At 39.5% G+C, this 25,391-nt stretch overlaps 1 protein-coding gene across 1 annotated transcript; it reads right to left on the reverse strand.

The window, feature by feature from the left end:
• Nucleotides 1-1,075: 1,075 nt before the first annotated feature.
• Nucleotides 1,076-5,734, reverse strand: faslg (Fas ligand). The gene is made up of 4 exons (XM_002934153.3): nucleotides 5,407-5,734; nucleotides 3,999-4,044; nucleotides 3,589-3,645; nucleotides 1,076-2,856 (listed from the first exon to the last, which is right to left on the reverse strand). The coding sequence occupies exons 1-4, from the start codon at nucleotides 5,668-5,670 to the stop codon at nucleotides 2,447-2,449; spliced, it is 777 nt and encodes a 258-aa protein (XP_002934199.3). The 5' UTR covers nucleotides 5,671-5,734; the 3' UTR covers nucleotides 1,076-2,446.
• Nucleotides 5,735-25,391: the final 19,657 nt, after the last annotated feature.

The raw sequence follows: 25,391 nt of genomic DNA on the forward strand, positions 1-25,391 counted from the left end.
AAAACAAGAATTGTTACATTCAGTCCTGGGTTGACTGAACACCTGCAAACAGTGCTAGGATTTAGCCACATCCCAAACCTAATCCTAGAATCAGTGTATCCTTACTGCAAACTAAAAGGGCATTTCACACAAAATATCAGCAAAGAGTTTGTGATTTAGTCTTTTGGGGGGGGGGGGCAATGAATTAACCATTTTATGTGAAAAAAGGCCACAAACATATGTTTCATTTTAATTGTGTCTTTCTCTGTCCTTATTTTTAGCAGTACAATATTTGGAATCATCAGTTGTACAACCAGTAACCAACCAGAAATGAAAGCAAAATGATTGCTTGCTCTACGCTTTCATTTTAGAGAACAATTTACTCAATTTTTGCGCATTGCTACCTAAGTTGGTAGTAAAATTATTGCATTTTTTCCACCTAAAACTTTCTGAGATAAATTTCCCAGTCACAATTTTTTACCATAAATTACATGAATCACTGCAAAATTAAAACTGCACAATTTAATAAATAGGGGAGGGCCATTTGTCCAAATTCAAATTTTTGTGTTTTTTTCAAACCACAATTAAAACAATAAATCAGTTATTAAAACAGCCTTATAAAAAAAAAGCACAAACAAAAAAAACACATGAAAACCACAAATTTTTCATGTTTTTTCAATAATGGAAAATCTGAAAAATCCCAAAACCTCTAATACCACAAAGCAAAAGAAGCTCTTCCAATTGGAAACAGGACAGCTGCCTACTGACTTGTACATGACGTTGATAGTTTCTAGATGGCGGTTTTCATGGTTTCAAGGTTTAGTGCAAAAAACATGATTTGTTAAAACAAATAAAATGTGAATTTTGGTAAATGCCCCCCTTTTTTGTATGGCAAGCTAATGGGAGCAATTCTATACCTATTTTTTTATAGAAACGAGGCATGAGTCTTATTATTAACCATCACTGGTAAGCAGTATGATATTAGCTACTCATAAATATAACATTAAATAGATAATAAATTTAAAGTACACACAGAAAGCTATGCTCATCTAATTCACCCCTATGTAATAAAGAAAAGGCTTGTTTTTATAAGGAGTTTATTCTTGCCAAAAACTGATATTTGTATAGCCAAGTATACCTAATAAATATCTGTGGGTGTATTCATTGTAACTAACATAAACAAAAAATATATAGAAATAAAAAAGTGTCCAGGCTGTTTAAATATACATTTTGGATAAGGAAAGCTATACCTGAAAGCACCAGTAATGTTAGAAATTGATGAACAAACTAACTCTTCTTAACCCCAAAGTTAGATTTTATTAACATGAATTAATTTAACCCAGAAAATGTTGATGTCCAGTAAAGTAATCAGTTTACAGTATCACATGAACAATCATACTAATTAGCACACAATTTAAATTTGTATTTTCACTTTTATATTCATCATAATATAGCAGGCTACTACATGGAGTACATCTTAAATAAATAGTCTAGTAAATTATATATCTATATATTTACAATAAGGGACACCTGTTAGTGTCATTTAAACAGTACATCTAGCCCTGTTTAGTTAACATAGCCTGCTTTACTTCAGAAACCTTTAGAATTCAACAGTGACTGATACTGATACCATGCTACATTGGGAACAACGTAATCATTTCTAGGGCTGGTTAATTCCATTGTAATGTATTGCCCACATAACACAAGCAAATCAAACTGGAGCTCTCATATTCTCATTTCATACATCTCACTTGACTTGATGACTTGAGAGTGGTTGGGCAGGAACTCTGCGGCCGCGCATATTCTTTTAAACAGAATCCCGCACTTTCCTATCTCTGCTGTACATTCTGTTTCCTTTTGAGTAATACATGTTCTTCTCTTGTACAAGGTGTTTAATGCTTTCAGTTCTCTTTCTGTCCGGTCATCCTCTGTACTTTTGGACTGCTATAAGCAACAAGCATGATCATTGGCATGTTTGCCATTAAACATACAAATAGTGGTTCTTTAACATAATATTTGGCCATTTCTGTGCTTGAAAAGGTTTTGTATAGTGAAGTGTAATTGCATCCAGGATATGAGTTGGCAATATGTAATATTGTATCAATGTGGACTTTGAGGACTTTTAGTGAAAATAATTCATGATGGGTAAATTTGGTTGGAAAGCCATATTCATTTGTATTTGAACAAGCCCTGCATGTTTATGTCAAAGCACGTACCGTGTTTAAAAAGTCAGGGATGCTACAGTGAGAAATAATGGAACTGACTTTCTCATTGAGATCTACATGTATTACAACACTGATGTCAGTTGGTATCATTGTTGGTTGCAGAATTCTGGAAAATGATCACACTGTATAACAGTTACATATTATGAGCAGGTCATATTCATATAGCTTGTTTTCAATTTTAACATTCAACACTGTCCATTGTATTAAGGTAAGTTATAATTCCTTTGAGCACTCCAACATTGTCAGAGTTTGTAAAGCCCGAAGAATGTCCTGGATTCATCAAAACCGACAAGTTTAACATCAGAGACATTGACATAGATTGTTTCATCCGTGGTGAAGTTAAACAGAGAGCCAAGGTAACTGTGCCTTCCCCATTTGTTATTGGAGGTGCAGTATTGATACTCTGTATTTTGCATCAGTATGAGCTCTCCAGGGTACCTCTTGGACTTCTTGTAGACAGTATGGGACAATTCTTTACTCTGGCAGGAAGTGCTTCTGAAGTAAATAGATGAATAAAGGAAGTACAGGCCAGTCTGGTTCACCACTAGACCTCTGTTTTTGTACTGGATGCCAGAGGTAAAAGCGCGTCCAAATGTTTCTTCCCATGCTAATGGCAAAGTGGGTCCTTCTTTACCTTCTTTACCTTCTTTACCTGAAAAGGTATTTTTAAAATAATAATAATATATATGGTAATGGGGCAGTACACACCTATATACATCCTCCCTCGGAATCAGTATAATATATAGGACTTCTGTTTAGTTTTAAATTTATTTTTTTTTTAAAAATCCATGTTCCTTATTTTTAATATTATAAACCTTGTTTATCTGAAGGCCAAGAATCCGCCATGTGTGGCAGAAGCTATAACTAATCTGCAGCCTTTGTTTGTATAATCTTTCTATGCAAAGATAGACTGGTAATCTGTTTTACTACCTACTCCTCTACTGAGGACTGGTAATCTATTTTACTACCTACTCCTTTACTTCCTACTCCTTACTGGACAGAACCAAGAAAGTATATATTTATAAGGTAAAATTGGCCAAGCCTTATTTCTTGAGCTTATGTTGAATAACACCGTTAAACAGTTGTAGATTAAGCCCAGTCTACCTGCGACTGTAGACAATGTTGCAACAGTGTTGTACCTGAGCCTGTAAGAACCCAGTACCATATTCCCCTACCCCTCTATTCCCACTTCAGAAGAACCTTTTCAACAGGCAAGAGTGCTACTGCATATTAGGATGTAACATGCAACTGAAGAGTTCCCAGCAAAGTAGCTGGGAAAGGCCCTCAGAGGTCTTGGGCTGGTACCATGTGTAGTTATTATGTCCAAGGGTTTGTAAGTTAAGAATCCATACTTCATGCATTAAAAACACATATGATTACCTACCTGTTACATGTGCAGCAAGTCTACTTTCTTTTTTCTCAGTTGGGTGTTTGTTCAACCCTGTAAAAAGAGCAAACATTCAATTGATTTTCCAGTATGGTCCTAACCTAAGCACAAAGTGCAAAGTGAGAGAAATGCTAGGTAGACCAAGGCCAATTGTTGTTGATGTTGCAGGAAGGCTCACAGTTATTAGATGTAGCACCAAGCATTCCAACACTGGTTAAATGAATTGCCTGCATTGGCCATAGGCAAGAAATAGAAATTAGTACTTCACAACCTCAAAGTAACCGTCAAGTGTTGCTCACCAAATGCAGCAGCTAAAGGAGAACACTTCTAGAACTTACTCCCATATAAACTCTGCTAAATAGCATATGCCACACTTTTATTTTATAGAGAAACATATTGTAACTCACCAATTAATTTTTCCAAAGCAGGAGGTAATGCCTGGTCACCAGAAATCTAGAAAGAAAAAGTTTGTGGAGATTATTTGCATTTCCAAAAATCATTATCAGCTTTATGAAATCTGCATATGAACTGCAACTATGGAAATCATTATCTACTATACTATTTATTTCCAGCTGCTAAGTTGCTTTCTTTTCTATTACTAGACAAGGGGTGAAGCTTGGGCTCAAAGGAAACAGTGATGGATATTCCAACTGCTTTAATGTCAGTGTGTCTGGGGAAAAAAGTAGTTTCATGGAGCAGGAGCTCCTCCTATTGGATACTCTCCAAAAATATGCTTTTTAATTGCAGCAAGAAACACCTTTGGTCCTGTCTTCGTCCTGTGCACCTCCAAAGCAATTGGATAGACAGAAACACAGTAGCAGGAGTAAGGTGGTGCATTGGTTTTCTTAGTTCATGGTTACTTTAATATATACCACATATAAACCAATCCACGACACAGCTAATTTTTTAGCTCTAGAACAAGCACATTTTTAAAATCCCTCAATGCACCATTTAGAAGAAGTGGAGTTAAAGTTTTTTAAATTCTGTACATAGGTACAGGTATCAGACCCCTTATCCAGAAACCCATTATCCAGAAAGTTCTGAATTAAGGAAAGGCCATTTCCCATAGACTCCATTTTAATCAAATAATTCACATTTTTAAAAATTATTTTTTTTCTCTGTAATAATAAAACAGTACCTTGTACTTGATCCCAACTAACATATAATTAATCCTTATTGGAGCCAAAACAATCCTAGTGGGTTTAACTACAGTTTAATTTTTTTTTTGTTAGCAAATTTAAGGTAGGAGATCCGAATTACGGAAAGACCCCTTATCCGGAAAACCCCAGGTCCCAAGCATTCTGGATAATGGGTCCCATGCCTGTACTTGCCCAGGGATTTGTTAATTATATAAAAAAAAGTAATCACAGTTTTCCTATTCTCATGAATTAATGGAATTCTATAGACCACTAAACTATTATAGTGATATTATTGAAAAATATCTTATTGTAAAACCAAGCTGCATTATTATTTCTATGACAAATTTAAGGGTACCATCATTTTTAAATGGTGATGTGGAGAGAACCAAAGGTTTTTCAAGTAATTTATGCCCTTCCACTGAAAGCCCTGCCATGAAGTACAGCAGATAACCATGACACTGGGACAGCGGAGTCAATCAGCTTTCTGTGCATACAGAGGAACCACCAGAAATTTGTCTGCATTGGATCACTGTTTAAGGGCCACCAATGAGCAACCCTAGCTTGGTCAGAAATATCATTATAAAGCTTTTCTATGCTGCCAGATAAAACACTGGCAAGTTACTTAGGTTGGTTAGGTTAAAATAAAGAAAAAATCTAAAATTAATATGTTATGTACCTCCTTAACGTTGTCCAGTTCCTTTTGCAACTCGATGATTTTATAGGTGCCAAGACCAACACCAAAAAGTGCTAGCAAAATCAGAAGGAACATGATCAGCAAGTAAGTACAAGTGCCATCTTTACGTCGTTTTCTCCTGAAGTCCGGGAATGGGGGTGGTAGAGGCATATTGACTTGGTTTGGTGGCAATGGTGGCAATGGTGGGGTTCTACATGGATCCGTCCAAAAAACTGAAGGCTGTGCGTATCTCATATCTTGCTGCATAATGGGATTTGTCAATCTGAAATCAACGTAATGTGCTGCTGATGTCTTTGTATTGTGCTGTAGTTTTAGCTGCTGAAGGAAAAAACTGTGGTTGTTTCATGTGTAAGTACATTTATAGATTCTAGCTGCTAATTCACACCACCCTCTTCCACCCCCTTTCTTCCTCTCTTCATAGTTCAAAAGTGGAACAGAGTGTGATTCAAAATGCTACAGCATTCTCTTACTTGGTCATTCAGAGAGTGTATGGACTAGCAAAGCATAGGGATCAGGGTGCTTTTAATAAATCATAGTATTTTTAAAAAATATAGTAAAGGTTTTAAAAAGGAATGTTGGGGTTGACATTGCACAAAGGGTCACGGTTAACTGTTTCTATAAGCCGAGGACCTCTGCAAGTAGTTTCTATATGCCAAGCACCGGTCTACTCTCAGCCCACTGTGCAACCAAAGTGATATTTTACAGTGAATATAAAACAAACCACCATGTTCTCAGGACAAATCTCTTTCTGAAGTGGGTGTGATTTTGCTACTCAATAAGTTAATATGTATATAACTGTATATGACTTGGTAATAATAACAGGTGCATTCTGGGCAATTCTGCTGCCTAAGGGGGCAGAGCCCAGCTGTCAAGTGTTAGCCCAATGCCTAACCACAAATAACTCCCCATTGCCACTGTGGAGGGCCTGGTAGGTACATATGTTGGACGGAAGGTAGCCATTCCTGACTGGAGGTTTGCCTCTTGCTACTGCTGGAGATTATAATGCTTTTCAGTAGTTAGAAGCATTGTCAGTCTGTTTGAAAGAGGCATTGGATCTTAAAGTTACAAGTGTTCCATGGTAGCTATTAGCTGTTCCTTGCTGTTTACCTAGCCTGATGGCCAAAGCATCCCTGAGTCATGCTGGTGTCTCAGTAGGTTTTGTATAGCCCAATGCTCAATCTATTTATACCAAAGGTATACAAGAGGGGCTGCTGTAGTCTTTAGTTATCCGCTATGAAAATGGACCTTATGTGGCTTCCTTCATAGCTACAACTTGTCCCTTCTAGAGAATGACAATAAAAAGTACAGTTAAAAGCCAGTTGTGTCTGAAAAAAAAAAATACATTACAGTCACAGCATATATGATATGATGAAAATGGTCACTTACTCAGCTAAGCAGAGGCAAAGCAAGACAATGCTCAGTCCATAGTCATGGCACTTAAAGGACTCCTCTAAAATTACTCCTTTATATGACAGTTACCATCTTATTTCATTCTTCCAGGGATCCCTAGGTTGACAGTTGACATGCATAATACAGTAAAGTCAGAAAAATCCCGGTACTGAGCCTGCACCAACCCAGGGTAGCACCAGGTATCCCTGGGAGCATAACAAACTATGGCCCATAAAGGTCAAAGGGCCCTAATAAAGCAAACCAAAATAAAAAGTACAGTAGGTTTTAGCACAGTGGTTTATATTTATGAAAGATCTACTAAAGCTCATTAAACAACAGTTAACAATATAATACCAAAAACATAATAAGGGGGCAAGAAAGAAACACAGCTTAGATAGCTGCTGCTGCTGCTGCAGTGGGAGGAAATGGTGACGGGACCCTTGCAGAATACAGGACACGTGGTCACAAACACTGCTACAAAATAGGAGATAGAGAAGATAAAGAGAAAAACCCAAGAGAAGGAGACGGGTAATGGTAAAAAAAGGCAACACTTCAGTTAAATGGCTCTTGGATTAAACACTTCAACATGCCATATACAGAGATCCTAATAATCTAGGTGTCCCGCTGTGGGGTTATGGAGAATTGCACTGTTGCTAAAATGGTGTGGCCCATATATGTCTGGCTGACAAATTCTCTTAAATGACAATTTAATTATGTGAAAAATGGCATTGCCTTCTCTTATTAAATGGGCCCTCAGTGTAAAAGAGTTGAAAAAGAAGTATGTAGGCTGTGGTTAAGGGATTAATAAGCCACAGTAGCGTGTTATAAAAGGAAGCCAATAGCTTATGCAGAGGACATGAATCATAGGCAAAATAGCATGAGCCATGGTAGCTGGTCTTCAAAACCGGGAATAGGAAATTATACTTTCAATACACATCTATAAATAGACCCTGTAATATAAACGGCGGCCAGTCTTGAGAAAAAAAAGAAGAGTAATCCATAAATAAATTATATTTAATATATCCAGCATTTGTAAATGCAAAGCCAGTCTGATGGCCACTTATTTTTCTATGTAACACCATTCTAGTTAGACAGCCTTTGCTTCCATGTCTGGTGTGGAACACTGCAGGCTTCTGTTGGTACTTGGGTGCACACATTGCACTGGTTACCACTACTGGCTATCAGTGTTTGTTTTATATATATATAAATCTTATCAGTGCTGTCAGTTGTGAGAGAGCAAGATATATTTATATTATTATTTTGGGTTAAAAATCCCAACCTACTGTTCTTCCACTTCAACTTATTCTTCCGTTTTTTCTTATTCTTAGCGCCCCCCATTTTCTAAACGCTACTCCTCCTACAGTTTTAGGGGTTCAATGCCCAAACTGTCCACACCTCTTTGCCCTATAGCGGAGCAGGTTGCTTGTGCTTTTCTAAGCGATCCTGCCCCCCATCTTTTTGTGGCCCCCAATTTTCCCATTGACTTTGACAGGGAAAATTTTCAAACTGCTGCCACTCTTACAGCTTTTGAAGCTACACCGCCCAAACTTAATTAACATAATAATGGGGTCACCCCGAATGAAACAGCTACATTTGTTGGATGAGCCAATGTGGGAGGAGCCAACAACAGCCAATAAAATTTAATCCATTGACTTTAATGGGGAATTTTAAACTGCTGCCAATCTTACAGCTTTGAGGCTATACTCCCTAAACTCACATAGTCAGGGGTCAGTCAGCCTGAATGACAATGGATGTCCAAAAGTGGGTGGGGCTATCAGATTTTACCTTTTGACTTCCAATGGAGGAAACCTGCTGCCATTCTCACAGTAATAACACCAGGGTCCCTACATTTTGTAGAGTTGGCACCAGGTAACTACGGTTCAAGGTTAGAAAAAATTGGGCAGAGCCAAAAACAACCAATCAGATTTTATGTATTGACTTTCAACAGGGAAATTCAACTTGCTGCCATTCTCACAGAATTAACACCAGGATCCCCAAACTTTTTATAGTTTGTCTCTGGGGGACTAAGGTTAAAGGTTAGGAAAAATGGGTGGAGCCTACAACATCCAATCTGTTTCCACCTATTAAATTTCACTGGTTTATATTTAAACTGATGTCATTATTTAAGTATTAATTCCAGGGTTGCAGTTCAAAAATAGGAAAAGTGGGTTGGGCCACTAACAGCCAATCAGATTTCATCCATTGAATTTTATTGGTTTAAATTTAAAATGCTGTCATTCTCACACTATTTATGCCAGGGTGCCCACTGTTTGTCACTGGGTGACTTTGAGTCAAGGTTAGAAAAAGTGGGCACAGCCACCAATCACAATTCACCTATTGACTTTTATTGGTTTAAATTTCCCATTCCCATTCTTTAACTATTAATCCAAGGGTCCCTAAACTTTGCAGAATTAGTCACTGGGTAACTGCAGTTCCAGGTTATAAAAAGTGGGCTGAGCCACCAACCACCAATCAGATGTCACTCGTTGACTTTCAGTGGGAAGATTTAAATTGCTGCCATTCAGACAATATTAAAACCAGGGTCCCCAAACTTTGCACAGTGGTTTTTACTATATAACTTTGGTTCAAGGTTAGAAAAACTGGGTGGAGCCAACAACAGCCAATCAGATTTCATTCAGTGACTTCACGTTTTTCAAACCAACATGAAGTTTGTTCTTAAACTTCTCTTTCTAGTTTAATATTGTTCTTTCTGTCCTGCTATTGCATTGATATTATGGCATTCCTGTAACATTTATTCAAGAGAATGAGAAATTCATAATAGTCTAACCCACCCCGTTCAGTGTTCACTGGAATATTCGATAAAGTATATGTTATGTATTCAAATATTAATATAAGTTCTCCAGTGGAAAAAATCTCCTAGCTGTTGGCATTTGTTCTTGCACTGGAGTTTTTGGGTAAGATTTTTTTTATAGGTTGCTATGATGAAAAATTATATTAATCCCTTTACACATATGCCAAAATAACATGTCCCCAACAAAGTAGGCTCTGGCAATATCCTATATATATATACCCTGGGCCAAGAGAGGCTGCAGTGACCCCACTGACTGGGCTAAAGTATCTCTCTCATAACCAGGGTTCCCTGGCCTTTCATACATTATTGTTCATTACAAAGCTATATGGCACGGTTTAAACAAAATGAAATGGGAGACATCCAAACAGTTATTTTGGACCAATCTTACAAACCTATTTACAGCTAATGGTAAAGAGCATACATTTCTTACCCTTTTATAAAGCTTCTATGAAGTCGATATACTGTACACTTGGAATTCAAATGCCTCTGAGACTCAACAGTCAAAGCAAAATAAAGCCAAGGTACATACAACAGGAATAAAAAAACTAACAAGGAGATGAAGCAGGAGTTATCCCTGAGAGCTCCCTGAGCCACATCCCTACATCCCTGTAGTTGAAACACTGAGGGGCAGATTTATCAAAGTGTGAAATTAGCACTCACTACAGTAAAATTTACCCACTCCCTATTTATTCCTATGGGATATTTAAAACTGTATTTATAATTGGATGCAAGTTTCCGATTTGATAAATAGACTTCTAAAAATCATATATATATCTTATATACTGTATATATATTCCTAATACATAGAGAGTGGGTACATTTTACTGTAGTGAGCTCTAATGTTAAAATATAATAAATATGCCCCTGAGACATTGCTTTTCTCTTTACAGGCCACCCAACCTTACTTCCTGAGCATCTGGGCATACATGGCCAGTCGTTAGCCATTAAGACTGTAGCTCTGCAATCCTGGTGGATAAAGGATTATTGGTCTTAATGGAAAATATTCGTCTGTTGGCAAAAAGAAGTGAAGAGCAGCTAGAGGTGTGTTTGCTGTGGTTTCATAGCCCTTTCATATGCTTTTACCAGAAGTGAGAACTTTTTTTTTATGAGAACAATTCAAGTGACCTACTTTGATATGGCTACAAGGCAACTGAATGTATTTATTTTTCGAGGTAATTATTATGGGTTTTCAGATTTAGTCATGAATTGTAAATTTTTTGAGTATATAGGCATTCGCGTGATGTCATTTTCAGGTAGCGCTACAGCACAAAATATGTGGCATCATGCTACTGTCATTCATTCAGTTACTCACAAATGCAAAATACTGGAAAGTTTTACGCAGAAGTGATCATGAATACAAGCGCCCTTTTTCCATGCAAGTTTGTGCCATGAAGAGACAGAATTATTGGATGCCAGATTGCAGTTCACCCAGTTATAAACATGGCCAGGAACCCCCTATCCATCACAAAAAATGAAACTACAAGTTTTTTGGAAATGGTAGGAATCCCAATATGCTCTGAATCAAATGTCGTTAATCTGGCACTCCTCTCCTCTTGTTACCTATTCCTAGTCTATTCCTAGTCCCTTTCGATTAGAGGAAAGAGATTTTACCAGCGGCATAGGAAGTCAGTGCAAGCCCCCCTTGAAAAAAAATCTTTTAAGGGGGCTGGGTGCACAGCCACTGTTACCCAGTGTCCTAAAAAAAATCATTTAAACAAATACTACACATTAAAAGGAAATAATTTTTAAAAATTTTAATTATTTGACTATTTCAGATTCTATAGGCAGTGTCGGACCGGCCATGGCCCCCCACAACACCCCTCCCCTTAGCGTGCTTAAATGAAACATTCAGTGTGTCGAGGTGGGAGATATGCAGCCCGGGGATCGAGTCTGGGCTGGGTTTCTCCTGGTGCCTATAGACCCTATCTATAAGAGAGGGCCTTCCCTAATTTGGAGCTTTCTGGATAACAGGTTTCCAGATAACCTCTACAGTACAACATTATAGAAACCCCATACTGAGCTCCAGTGCACTGATTTAATAAAGTCAGCCTGTGCAACTTTATACTTATTCCTGTGTTACATGAACCCTAAGTGACATTCTTATATTGTTTTAACTTGCAGATACCGGTGTGGTTTAGCATATCAGTATCCTGTAAATCATTAACTTAACAGTTAATTTGAGAAATATTCACATAAATTTGAATGTAACATTTCTGTAGTGCTCATGGAAAAGAGATCAAATTTCTAAGGGGAGGACGAGACCCACAAGATATAATAAAAGATCAAAGCAGGTCAAAGCACAGAGAGTGCCTGCGGTGGGCTACGAACACACCTCAAGCCTGTCTAGAAAGGGCAGTGTGACTTCTTAGAATCACCCACTGTTTCCTATGAAAGCGGAGCAGTTGTGCATCTACAAAGCAGCACTTTGGTTTTGTGAACTAATATAAGTTAATATCTATTATGTAGAGGGGAAAATGTAAAATGATTGTACCATGCCACAGACTCAGCCTTCAGTTACTCACTGTCACAATTCATCCAGACTCACACATTTGCACAATATTCCATTTTGCTGTGACACATTTTGGTTGCGTTACAGGAAAGACAGTTCCCAATCTCACAGAATTTTCCCATAATGAAGTGTGCACTCTAGGTTTTTTCTGCTTTCTGATTAAGTCAGTAATTATGATGGCAGTGTTAATTGCACAGATGTTGTGTCCCCCTTGTTTTAGTGTCTGTAGTTTCACCCACAAATCAAACTGTTACCAGATCATCTGAAAAACATCACAGACCCTTCTATCAATTTTTGCAAACTGTATTTAAATAAAAAAAAAAAAACAATCAGTGCAGCTCTCTAGTTTTAATTTCTTTGTTTCCCTGATTTTTTCACAGAACCTCCTGTATACAAAGTAATATCAAGGGGAAACCTTTGTGCAGCTATCACTAAGACAAACTTTCAATACTTTTAAAGCCATGTTAATAACTCTGGGCTCATATTTACTTAAGTGACATGAATTAAGATGTAAATAAAAAAAAAATGTCCAGCCTTTTAAATATAACATAGCCACAAAGTAACATAAGTAACATTATCAACCTCTTATTACAATCAAAATCTGCCTGACTGCTAACTTATCAAGAGAAAGGCAAAATAAATCCCAGCAGAATTCATCACTAATTTACCCAAGATGGAGAACGATTCTTTTATGACTCTAAAAGGGCAACCAGACTAGTCCCTAGATCAATTTTCTTACCCTGAATTTTCTCACTTGCTAAAGGCCAGAATAACTTCTAAAGGGAAGCATTCTACAACTGTTACTGTAAATTAAATTCCAGTTTGCATCATAAAGGAGAACTAGTACAAACAAAAGCTCCCATCCACTGCCCTATATCTGCCCCCTCTCCACAGAGTCTATTACATAGAATAGCGCCCCTGTTGGTAAACCAGACATATAGCTGCAGAGTAACACAGCAGAGTTCACAGGTGCCATCTTCTGTATCTTTGGATGCTCTTCTGTCACTTCACTAATGGACAGAGCTTGCAGGAGCAAGTGCAGTTAAGGCTGATGCCACACATGGAGGTATATTTATCATGCTGTGTAAAAAGTGGTGTGAAGCATTACCGGTGATTTGCCCAGGGAAACCAATCAGCAATTAGATTTCAACCAAAGCAAAGCATCTGATTGGCTGTTATGAGCAACATCGCTGGTAATGTTTTACTCCACTTTTTACACAGCATAATAAATATATCCCATAGCGTATGGCATATATTTTCGGCAAGCAGAAAAACGCCATATGCTCCTACCTGTGCCTGCACCCAAATGATTGGAATACACTCGGGTGCAGGCACATGTAGCCAAAATACGCATAAAAACGTGATACTCTATATTATACCTAAAAGGACATGTGCCTGCACCCGAGCATTCATTCCGGTGCAGGCACAGGTAGGGGCATATGGTGCGTATGGCACATATTTTCGGCAAGTGTTTTCAGCTTGCCGAAAATATACGCCATACGCCTGATGTGGCATCAGCCTTCAGCTAATACTAGATGGCTCCAATTGCACATGCCTCAATGCTCCATGTCACAAAATAAAGGATGCAGGAGATGGCACCTATGAACTCCACTGCGCTACTCTGCATCTACAGTATATGTCAGATTCAGATGTCAGATGGAGGGCAGTGAATTGCTGTCCTTTTCTGTTGCTGACTAGTATGCTACAGCTATATAGCGGGTGCAAAGTTTGCTATAGATACAACAGGGTTATGTAATTTGAGGCACTTAGTTTGCCCAGAACCAGTAACCCAAAGCATCAAATCACTAGGAAGCATTTACTGGTGACCTGTTTAAAATCAAACATCTTATTAGTTGCTATGGGCAACTGCACTAGGCAAACATAACTGCATATGAAGGAACATTTGTAACTTCACATTTATCAACACTGAATTTGCCTAACTACACTAATTTGCCTGAACCCTACTCCAGTTAAGGAAATTAGCCAAACTGCACCACAGACACCCTGCCTTGTCTGTATGTACAGCAGTCCAAACATAAATGTCAGTCTCTGTCTTCTGTTCTGTACTTTGGCCAATATCCCTTTCCCTTGGTTTCTTGTTTCCTCTGACTCTTCTCACCCAGGCACACTATAAGAATTAAAAGCTTTATTTTAGGGTTAAATGTTCATTCAGCAGCACCTCTATCACAAAAGTAACACGGGCATCTTCAGGGGTAAGGGACAGGTTTATTATTGCTCAAGTTTAAAGGCAAAAGCAATCATAAAGGAAACCCAGCATGAGTTAAGCAACTCACGCAGGGTTTCAGCAAAAATACCGAAAAGCTGCTGAACTTTTTGTTATTTAAGATATCCCGCTCGGGGTAAAAACAACTTAGCTTACGAGGTATTTTTGTTCAGTACCCTGCCTGAGTTCTTAAAGGAACAGTAACATAAAAAAATTCAAGTGTATAAAAGAAATTCCAATATAATGTACTGTTGCCCTGCACTGGTACAACTGGTGTGTTTGCCTCAGAAACACTGCTATAGTTTATATAAATAAAACTGCTGTTTAGCCATGGGGGCAGCCATTCAAAGGAGAAAAGGCACAGGTTACATAGCAGATAACAGATAAAACACTATTGTATTATACAGAGTTTATCTGTTATCTGCTATATAACCTGTGCCTTTTCTCATTTTTTCCAGCTTGAATGGCTGCCGCCTGGCTACACAGCAGGGTATTTAAATAAACTATAGTAGTGTTACTGTAACAAACACACCAGTTTTACCAGTGCAGGGCAACAGTAAATTATATTTCATTTACTTTAAAAAGTTTTCATTTTTTGGTGTTACTGTTCCTTTAAATTCACTCCAGGTTTCCTTTTTGATTGCTCATGCCTTTCAACTTGAGCAATCATAAGTCTGTCCATTAGAATCTGAAGATACCCATGTTACTTCTTTTGTAACAGGGACATCATGATATGCAGGGCTATGAGCCAGATATTTGATTAAATAAAGGAAACCCCACATGAAATACCTAAAAGCTGCTAAACATTTTATGATTTAAGATAGCCGGCATGGGGTAAAAATCTCAACGAATTAGGTAATTTTGCCCAATATCCTGTGTGAGTTACTTAATTACATGGGTTTTTTTTCTTATGGTTGCTTGAGCCAAAGCCCTTTATGCTGGAAGTAGATGGCTGGATTTCTTGAGGTATCTTATTACTGTAAGAAGTTCCATAAAACATGCAATAATCATATTTTGTTTCATTCCTGTTTCTGGTAATAAATGTGCCCACACAAATGTATACTCAGTCTCCTGGCTTTCCTCTCAAATGCTCAGACACTCAGTTTCTCAAACGTTTAGTCAAATGATCCCCCATCAGATTAAGAAGAGGAGGGAGCAACTCTCTCTCAAGTCGCTCATCTCCAAGATTTCTGCCTCTTAGGGCCTGGGCACACAGAGTGTATGCGCTGTATGCAGGCTGAGAGAAGCGGATCTGCTTCTGTAACCCACTCAAGTGGAAGCTATACTGTCCATGCAGGAATATGAAGTAGAGTAAACATTCCATGAGCCCAAGTCGTATAAGCAATTATAGAGGTTTCTGCTTGGAGTAAAAAAACAACTCTTCCTTGCTCTATGTCCAATGGGGAGTGTTTCATTGAAAGTCAAAGTAAGGATCTCCCTTTTGGGTGTATTTTTATTTTTTTTGAAGCCAGAAAGCAAGGAATATTGGTTGTATTGTAGAGTTCCTTTGTGCTTAAAGGGACAGGAGTCTCTAGTCATAACCTCTAGTACTCGAGCATTTCTGCATCTCCCTGACTTGGAATATGGCTTTGTTCTTGTCAGGATTGTCTTGAATGTGTGTTTATCGCATTGACCGAGGTCATCAATACACAAGATTTTTTCCTCTTGATATACAAGGATTCTCTCATAATGTCAGTTTGATAAAGATGACATTGAGACACATGCTGTACTTTTGGGAGTGGTGCTATTAGGACAATCAAGCAGAGGAGCGGAAATATTAAACCTTTGCATTTTATTAATGCTCCCATAACATACACTATGGGGGAGATTTACTAATCCACCAATCCGAATCCCGAAAGGGAAAAAATTGTATTTGAAACGAAAATTTTGCGACTTATTCGGCGCCGTTGCGATTTTTCGTATTTGTTGCGACTTTTTAGTCACTGTTGCGACTTTAGCGTATTTTGTGCGACTATTTCGTCATCGTTGTGATTTTTTCGTATTGAGCGATTGTAAACGCCGGAAAAACCAATCCGATTTTTTCGCAACGGCGACGAAAAAAAGTCGCTAAAAATATACGAAAAAGTTGCAATGGCAACGAAAAAGTCGCAAAAATACCGATCATTACGAAAAAAACGCATTCGGACGCCTTCGGACCGTTCGTGGATTAGTAAATCTCCCCCTATGCATGTGGAGCAGAGGAGTACAAATATTGCGACTGTGCTTACATGTGTTATTTACACATTATACATTACATATGTGCAAGTAGTAGGACTTTGGTGATTATTCATTTTGTTGCTGGGAAGTATAGTAGATGCCCACTTATAAGAAATTGTCCTCAGTTGTGACATACATATGCATGTTGCTATGTGTGGAGGGCGAGGAGGCATTGTATAAAATGCCTGCCCACTACAAGTAGCACCATTTGGACATGTAGCCCCTAAATGATACACCATAGTGTCTAAACTAGATATCATTTTTTGTCACATAACCTTAAAGGCATCACATGAGAAAGAATCTTATTAATAATATGCTTAAAAGCAATGTCTGGAGAGATATGTGGCAGCAGGTTTTAATGATTCGGCTACTAAGTATTAAACAGAATGCTGAGGCTTAAAATAAATATGAATACATTTTTTTCGATGTGCTAATATATTAATAGGCAGCTATTTATTGTTTTTAATAAGATGGGGATACCCTCCCCCCTAAAGCCAATGTAATGCTTTATATCAGGGATTTGCCAACCTTTCTTACTCGTGAGCCACAGTAAAATTTAAAAAAGACTTGGAGTGCAACACAAGCACCATAAAAGTTCATGGAGGTGCAAAATAAGGGCTAAGATTGGCTATTAGGCAGCCTCTATGCACACTATCAGCTTACAGGGGGCTTTATTTGGTAGTAAATCTTGTTTTTATTCAACCAAAACTTGCCCCCAAGTCAGGAATTCAAAAATAACTACCTTGTTTGGGGGCACTGAGTCCAACATCCAAGGGGTTGGGGAGCAACATGCCATTGGTTGGGGATCACTGCTTTATATGTATGTATACACTTAAATGGAATTACACTTTATAATGACACTCAATTTTACGGCCAATAATATTGGAGTAGCCAATGTCCTGCCACACAAGGGCTCCCAGGGAGATCAATGGTTAATGAGATCTGCTAAATTATGTGACCATATTGATCCTTTGATAGCTTTAGTGTCAGAAAGTCTGAAAAAATGGCATGCTATTTTACATATGATTAGTATTTATAAGCCCCCTGAAGACAGATTCGATGACTTTTTAATAAGTAGCTGTTTATATTTGAACATTGCATGTGACTGTTCTAAAACACAGCTGGTTTGTTATAATAAATAGGACATTTATTTAATATACACCAACTGGTTTGGCTGCCACTATGCTGTATTCATAAAGGAGTAAAATTTCAATTATTTGAAGACTCACCACTGTAAATGTTGGGTTTGTGTGCTGAGCCCCAAACCTTCAGCTTTCCCCTTCAGGAGAGTAGAAGCAAGAAAACGAGCTTACTCTGACAAACTCCAACAAACAGGTCAAGTAAAAAAAAAAGTTTAAATTCTTTATTTAGGAAGTTTTATTCTTTTTTGACATGCTTTCAAATAAAGGTTTTTTAACTTTTACTTACGTTGTTAAAGAGTAAGCTATTTTTATATTATCTTTACAAATTGTCACAATGTTGTGGTGGCCTGTATGTACGCTGCAAATATCTAGATTTATCAAGTTGTGTATTCTCTTTATCTGTGCGGCGCTTAGTTTGAACTGTGGTTTGAAGTTCACAATTTCCAGAGATAAAACACATAGCAGCATGTCTCACCACATTCGATTCATGATCTCAGCCCCAGCAACTTTATGTTCCATCAGACATGGAACAAGCTCCCCACCACCATGTTTCATCTGCAAACATTTTCATGGGAACAGCTATTCTTACAAGCATCAAGTCTTAATGTCCAAATTTACCTTTCATGATAGAACGTGGGTTACACTAAACTCCTTACACCCAGCTTGGACCATCACACTGTGATGGTTCAACTCAGTGCTACACACACAAACAATCTGTCCCGTTTCGCTTCGCCATGAAATTCACAAAACGGCGAAAAATTAGCAAAACGCATTTGTCACGCAATTTTTTTTGCCGTCACCCTTATTTGATGCGACAACGCCATTTTTTACATGACCGCGGCAAATTGATACGCAACAAAAAAATTCAGCGCAACAAATTTTTCCGCTGTGAATTTTCACAGAAGTTTCTCTAACCAAATCTCCAATGGCGAAATGCGGAAATTGCCTGCGAATCCATGCCTGGCTCCTCACTACCAGGCTCCTACAGTTATAATGATTGCCTTTCAGTAAAGTAGATCAATATCAGAAATACTTAAAACTCTTAAAACACCTAACTCCTGAATGTAACACTATGTCATTATGCTGAAGAGAATAGACCAGATACAGAGCCTACTAAAACTCCATAGTGGAGGAATGGGTGGCACATTTCCAAAATCTTTTTGTCTTGTGTTGCTAAAGCAAAGCTACTTGCAATCTAGCCATGCTATGGCCATATCCTTGCCCACAGTGCAGTACTTCTCTGGATGTTATCCAACCCCAGGAATCCCAAAGAAAACATGTGCAATCTCCTTCCTTTCTACAAATTTTTACCTTATCCTTCATGTGCCCACACCAGCTGGAGGTTACATGACAACACAACCACTATCTTTAACTGCAGAGAAACACCACACTACCAGGTAGAAGCTTCAGTCCCTCTGCCTGATTATCGGTGCATAGCGATGAGTGCATTGGTCCCGTTTTGCTTTGCCGGAAAATTTGCAAAACTACATAGAAGTTTGCGAAACGCGCGTGGCACACAACTTTTTTTGATGCACCTGTGCCTATTTTGATCCACCACACCCATTTTTACACAAATGCGACTTTTTTGCCACACAATGATTTTTTTCTGCAGCAAATTTTTGCTGAGGTTTTGCAAAACAACTTGCCAATGCCAAAATGTGGAAATTCCCTGCAAATCCATGCCTGGAGAAAAAATCCCCTCATCACTAGTGGTGCACGTACTGGGACATTTTCTAATAGTGATGTCATTTTAATACACTGCTACTCTTTTCCAAACATTGACATAAACTGCATAAAAGAATTAGCAAGTAGGACAAGGCTGATAATATCAAACTAATAGAGAATGGCATAAAAACCAGTCGTATTAATGAATGACACACCTCAGCCTTACTCAGCTACCTTATGAGTGGTATTCATACAGTGATTTATATCTTGCTTGGAAGTTGCCAGGAATTATAGTGAGAGAACAAGGCGAGAGTTCTGAGCAGACAAAGGAACCAAATTGTATGATAGGAACAATCTAGAATTGACCTACATTGGCCAATGTAGTGTACTCTGAACCTCCCTCCAGCCTATCCAATTCCCATGTGGCTGTACCATGACTTACACTTTGAGCAAAAAGTATGATCAGTTAAGATGTAGGAAGTTAGAGAATAACAGGTTATGTGGGTTATGCCTGAATTAGAGACTAAGTTAGGTGAAAGAAGAAAAGGGAGGCAATAAAAATATAAATCTGAAAGCAGGGAAAGAAGAAATAGTGAATACAAATAACAGAGGGGATGGCTAGCAGGATAAAATAGTGGAAAGAGTTAGGAAAATGAATGAACACTTAACCAACAGATTTTGCTTCAACAAAAAATGAGTGAAACGATAAGGAAAATCTACGAAACACAGTTGTCGTGCAAATTTTGTGTAGCACACAACTTTTTTTTGTCAAAACCGAGCCCGAGCCGAAGAAAATCGTTAAATTCCAAAAAAAAAAAAAACCTGCAGTCAGAATCCCAGTTTGAGTATTTTGGCTTGGGCAAATTATTTTTACAGCTAAAATCAAGCGAACAATGCAAATACAATAAAATGACTAAAAATGCACCAAAATGTAATAAAAGCACTGAAATACCATGCAAAATACATTTTGCAGTGCGGTTAGCGAATACACTATCTGCAATGGCAATAAAACAATTTTTTCAGGCAAAAAAAAAATGATGCGATCTGCAGATCCGGTGAGTGGGCAGTGCTGGGGGGGGCAGGATTCATATGGGGCGCCTGGGTGTCCACACCCCAGGGGCTACTCATGCCCCACCTCTGCTCATTGCCTAGTGGCTGGGAAACGAGCAGGGAGCAAATGAGTGGCTTAAAAAGTCGCTCCTCCGCTCTCAAACCCGGAAGTACTGCAGAACGTAGAATCTACTTTCTGTGGCACTTCAGTACTCTTATCCAGTGTAGATTTTACGTTCTGTGGCACTTAAAGGGTTAAAGGGGACCTGTCACACATACATAATAAGCTGCATAATAAAAGTCATTTGCAAATTAAGCATGTTTCTGACATTCTTTTTTTTTTTTAATTAAATCGTCCATACCTGTGTTAAGGCCTAAAATATCATGTAGACCCATGCTTCAATATTATCCATATAGCATAGCTTCATTAGTATAATACAGTTATATCTGCATATACTGTATAAATCCATTGTGCTACGTGTATAATATTAGCATCCCTGTACTGTGTGGTGTAGATATCAGAGATACTGTGTGGGAAAAGAAGAAGTTAATAGCCTACATCTCAATAAACAAGAGATTAAGAAATTGCTGCAGTTAAAGAAATATATGCTTAAGAAAAGTTATGCTGTTTATAGAAAATTTGCCAAGAGATTGTGCTAAATGCCCAATTAAGGATAAGATGTTTTGCTAATCAATCACAATAAGCGACCTGATGATGCTATGGTACCAGGATAATAAAAAATATTGTAATGGTCAGTTGGGGGAGGAGATCTCCCCAGACCACCGAATGCTGTATTCTGTGGTGCCTTAAATAAAACTTCCTTCTCTGATGAAATACTTTCTGTGATTTGGCTGTTCTGTGGGTTATTAATACTGTGGTTATCAGGACCTAACCGCTGATGCTGTGACTGGGATCCACCTGCCAGAAGATGTGACCTGGAGTCTGTACTATGTGCAAATGGGCCCACTAGGTAAGCTTTTACCTTCTTTTGCACTGATTATTGGTCTCACCTCCAACCTGTCTTTGTAAGGCTGGATCCTAGTCGTTTTCCTCGGAGAATTGAATTTGTAGTACATTGCCTATAACTGTGTGTATGGCATGTTCAAACTCTGTTTGATTCTATGAGTCCAACAAAATGTATTTTGCTTGAGGTTCCAGGGTTAGGCAGAATAGGGCTGCTGCTTGCAGAGGTTTTTGCTCATCATCAAACTCATGCAGTCCTGGTAGTCCTCTATGTAGGGTTGAGAGACGTCAATGCCAAGGTTGTGAGTTTGTTTGGTGCCATAAGCACTTACACACTTGTTTAGCAAGTGATAGCGGTTCCAGAAGTTGTTGGGAAGAAAAATAAAGAGAATAAATTGCTAGGTTGCTATGGCACAGGTCACAGACATCTGAGAGATACTGTAGGGTGATATAAGATCTAGGATATAATTGGTTACGGATTTTCCTCAAGTTGCTAGTTTAACGCATTCTATTTTTGTGTAGATTAAAATAGCATACATTCACTCGTGCTGACGTGAGAAGTATAGAGAATAAAGTAGTGGAAAGATGCTGTGTGGAAGAGACTAAGTGGATAGTGACCACACCTAACTGGAGCCCAGGTGTCATCTTGCATTTAGCTATGGGGAACCTCAAGTGTAAAACAAAAGAAAATGTTGCATGTACCGTTACACCATTTTGAATGAGCCTCGCAGCCCAATATCCCCAGCTGCCTCTATAGCCGTAAAACATGGTACAAGTGCCTCACAATATGTATTTAAATGGCACACCATTACTAAACGGGCGACCAAAGATTCTGCCCTTATCTCTCCCCTCTGTGTTATAGTTGAATGTACGTCTTTTTTCAACCTAACTTACTATGTTACTACCGTATATTACTTTTAACCCCACCAGATTACAGTTTCTCAAAAAGGCAGCTGTTAAAACCAAAGAATTAGAATGGGGGTAATTAGTGGGCGGTTTATACTTTATGGCGGGATGCCTCAGGACTATACCCACAAATTGGATAGTCTCAGTGAGGATGATGGGAATACAACAGAGCCTCAGGACTTGGTGGTCCCAGTTGCTTATTCAAACAAGACTAAGAATTTACCTAATACAGAACCTAAACTTGAAGGTGCTGAATACCACCATATTCAGCCTACTGCTCCCAAATCACCCCAATCCCATGTACAAGTTACTCCACAGTCATCATTAAGCCCACAACCACCCTTATCTCAGTCACCCATGTCCCAAGCTGATGAGACTATGGGGCTGATTTACTTACCCACGAACGGGTCGAATGGAGTCCGATTGCGTTTTTTTCGTAATGATCGGTACTTTGCGATTTTTTCGTATGTTTTGCGATTTTTTCGGATTCTTTACGAATTTTTCGGATCCAATACGATTTTTGCGTAAAAACGCGAGTTTTCCTATCCATTACGAAAGTTGCGTAAAAAGTTGCGCATTTTGCGTAGCGTTAAAACTTACGCGAAAAGTTGCGCATTTTTTGCGTAAGTTTTAACGCTACGCAAAATGCGCAACTTTTTACGCAACTTTCGTAATGGATACGAAAAACTCGCGTTTTTACGCAAAAATCGTATTGGATCCGAAAAATTCGTACAGAATCCGAAAAAATCGCAAAACATACGAAAAAGTCGCAAAATATTCGTTTTCAAGTCGGAACTTTTCCAATTCGGGTCGGATTCGTGGGTTAGTAAATCAGCCCCTAAGTGTCACGATCAGTATCCCAAAACTCAGAACAGACTCCAAGGGTCCGGTTTCGGCTCACGCTTCCGCCTATAACCGCCACCTTTAACGTCGGGAGGAGCCCTTCGCTACTCGGATGCCACCAGGACTTATTGTGAGAGACCCAAGGAGAAAGTTCTGAGCAGGCACGGGAACCAATCGGATGGCAGGAAGGCGGGGAACACTTCAGAATAGTCAGGACAGGCCGGGGTCAGCAACTGCATCGGGAAATGCAGCAAGAGTCAGGATCCAAGAGAGTAGTCAGTCAGGCAAAGGTCGGTCCAGGCAGCAGGCAAGAATGGTCAGGAACAGGCAGGGGCGGGGCAACCCGGTCGGCCAACTCCGCCCACCTCCCTCGATTAGATCGGTCATTGCCTCCGCCGCTAATGACAAGCGGCAGAGGCAATGACAAAGTAGCACTAGGGGTAGGCAGGAGAGGCTCCTGCCTGGCGCCCCTCAATCGTTGCGCCCTAGGCAGCTGCCTCTTCTGCCTACCCCTAGTTCCGGCCCTGGGAACAGGCAAGGCCGATACAGGCAGCAAACAAGAGAAGTCAGGTACAGGCTAAGGTCTAGACACGGCAGAACAACAAGAATCACACCCAGGAACTCACAGAATGAAAAACCTATGTTGGGCAACGAATACCATTCGAAGAGCGCTTGAAATATTTAAAATTCGAAAATGACGTCACGTGCGCGCCGGCGACAAAACGTGAGTGCGCATGCACGCGCATCAAGAGCGCGCATGCACATAAAAAGCAGAGGAAGACGGCGGGCGTCCCCGCATCGTAGGAGGCGGCGGGCATCCCCGCCGCCCCACTAGACCACCAGGTATTGTTACATTACCCCCCCTCCAGAGGGGGCCACAGGACCCCTAGGCTTATCAGGGAACCTGGCGTGGAATTGTCGAATTGTCGACAGGTATTGTAGAGTCCACTAACCTTTGTATCACATACTCGGGCTGTCCTTCAACAGAAACGGGAGGAGGAGGAGGAGACCTCCCCAGATCTACTTAGGCTCTGTCGTTTCCCTGCCTTTTGGGACAAGTATTACGAAAATTACCCCTATCTCCACAGTACAAACACAACCCGTTAGCCCGTCTGCGAACCTTTTCCTCAGAGGATAAACGGGTAGAACCCAGATGCATAGGTTCTTCTGAGGGCCTAGAGAAAGCAACCTCAGGTCTAGGTAGATACTCTGTAAAAGAGGTTTGTGGAGAGGCTGCAGGTATTCTCTCCTGGCGTCTCTCCCTGTGCCTCCTATCAATCTGAATGGCAAGGTACATTAGGGAGTCTAGGGAGGATGAGGCGGGAAAATTAATCAGGCTGTCTTTTACAGCGTCAGATAGCCCCACTCTAAACTGACTTTGTAAGGCAGTGTCATTCCACCTCGTTTCTACTGCCCAACGGCGGAATTCAGTACAATAATCCTCGACCCGTCGTTTACCTTGCCTGAGGTTACGAATAGCGGAGTCAGCAGAGGCAGAACGGTCAGGATCGTCATAGATTATAGCCATGGCCTTAAAAAAAGGAATCGAGGGATGTACGGGCTGGATCAGAGGGTGGTAAAGTAAACGCCCAAAACTGTGGATCCCCAAGCAGAAGGGTCATTACAAAATTAACTTTCAGTTCCTCCATGGGAAAAGAATGGGGGAGGAAGCTAAAGTACAATTTGCATGCTTCCTGGAAAGCAAAAAATTTACTACACTCCCCAGAAAACTTTTCAGGGAACGGAACGTTAGGCTCCACTACATACATTGCCAAAGCTGTGTGTGGTGAACTGCCTCCTGGGAGAGAAGCAAGAATAGGAGAGGCAGGCTGTTGTTGGAGCGCATCCAACCTTACAGATAGTCTCTGGAGCCACTGGATAATCTGGTCCTGCTGGTCCATCAAGTTCAACTCATCCAAGTAAACCCAGCACACACAACCCACATCTACCAATCTATACTATCACATACATAAACTATATATACAATCACTAATACTAACTGTAGATATTACTATCACAATAGCCTTGGATACTGTGCATGTTCAAGAACTCATCCAGGCCCCTCTTAAAGGCATTAACAGAATCTGCCATTACCACATCACTAGGAAGGGCATTCCCCAACCTCACTGCCCTCACCGTGATAAACCCCCTACCCTGCTTCAAATGGAAGCTCCGTTCCTCTAATCTAAAGGGGGGGCCTCTGGTGTGTTGATTAGTGATCTGCAGGCATGGATTTGTGTGCAGTT

This window comes from Xenopus tropicalis, chromosome 4, assembly GCF_000004195.4.
Source record: "Xenopus tropicalis strain Nigerian chromosome 4, UCB_Xtro_10.0, whole genome shotgun sequence".
Taxonomy (NCBI): domain Eukaryota; kingdom Metazoa; phylum Chordata; class Amphibia; order Anura; family Pipidae; genus Xenopus; species Xenopus tropicalis.

Bases quoted from the DNA above. Each gene is read 5' to 3' on its own strand.
- faslg (XM_002934153.3), bottom strand. From the start codon at position 5,670: ATGCAGCAAGATATGAGATACGCACAGCCTTCAGTTTTTTGGACGGAT. The intron at 3,646-3,998 runs GTGAGTTACAAT...CTCTTTTTACAG, and splicing joins TGCTTTGGAAAAATTAATTG to GGTTGAACAAACACCCAACT. The intron at 2,857-3,588 runs GTAGGTAATCAT...ATACCTTTTCAG, and splicing joins ACTTGCTGCACATGTAACAG to GTAAAGAAGGTAAAGAAGGT.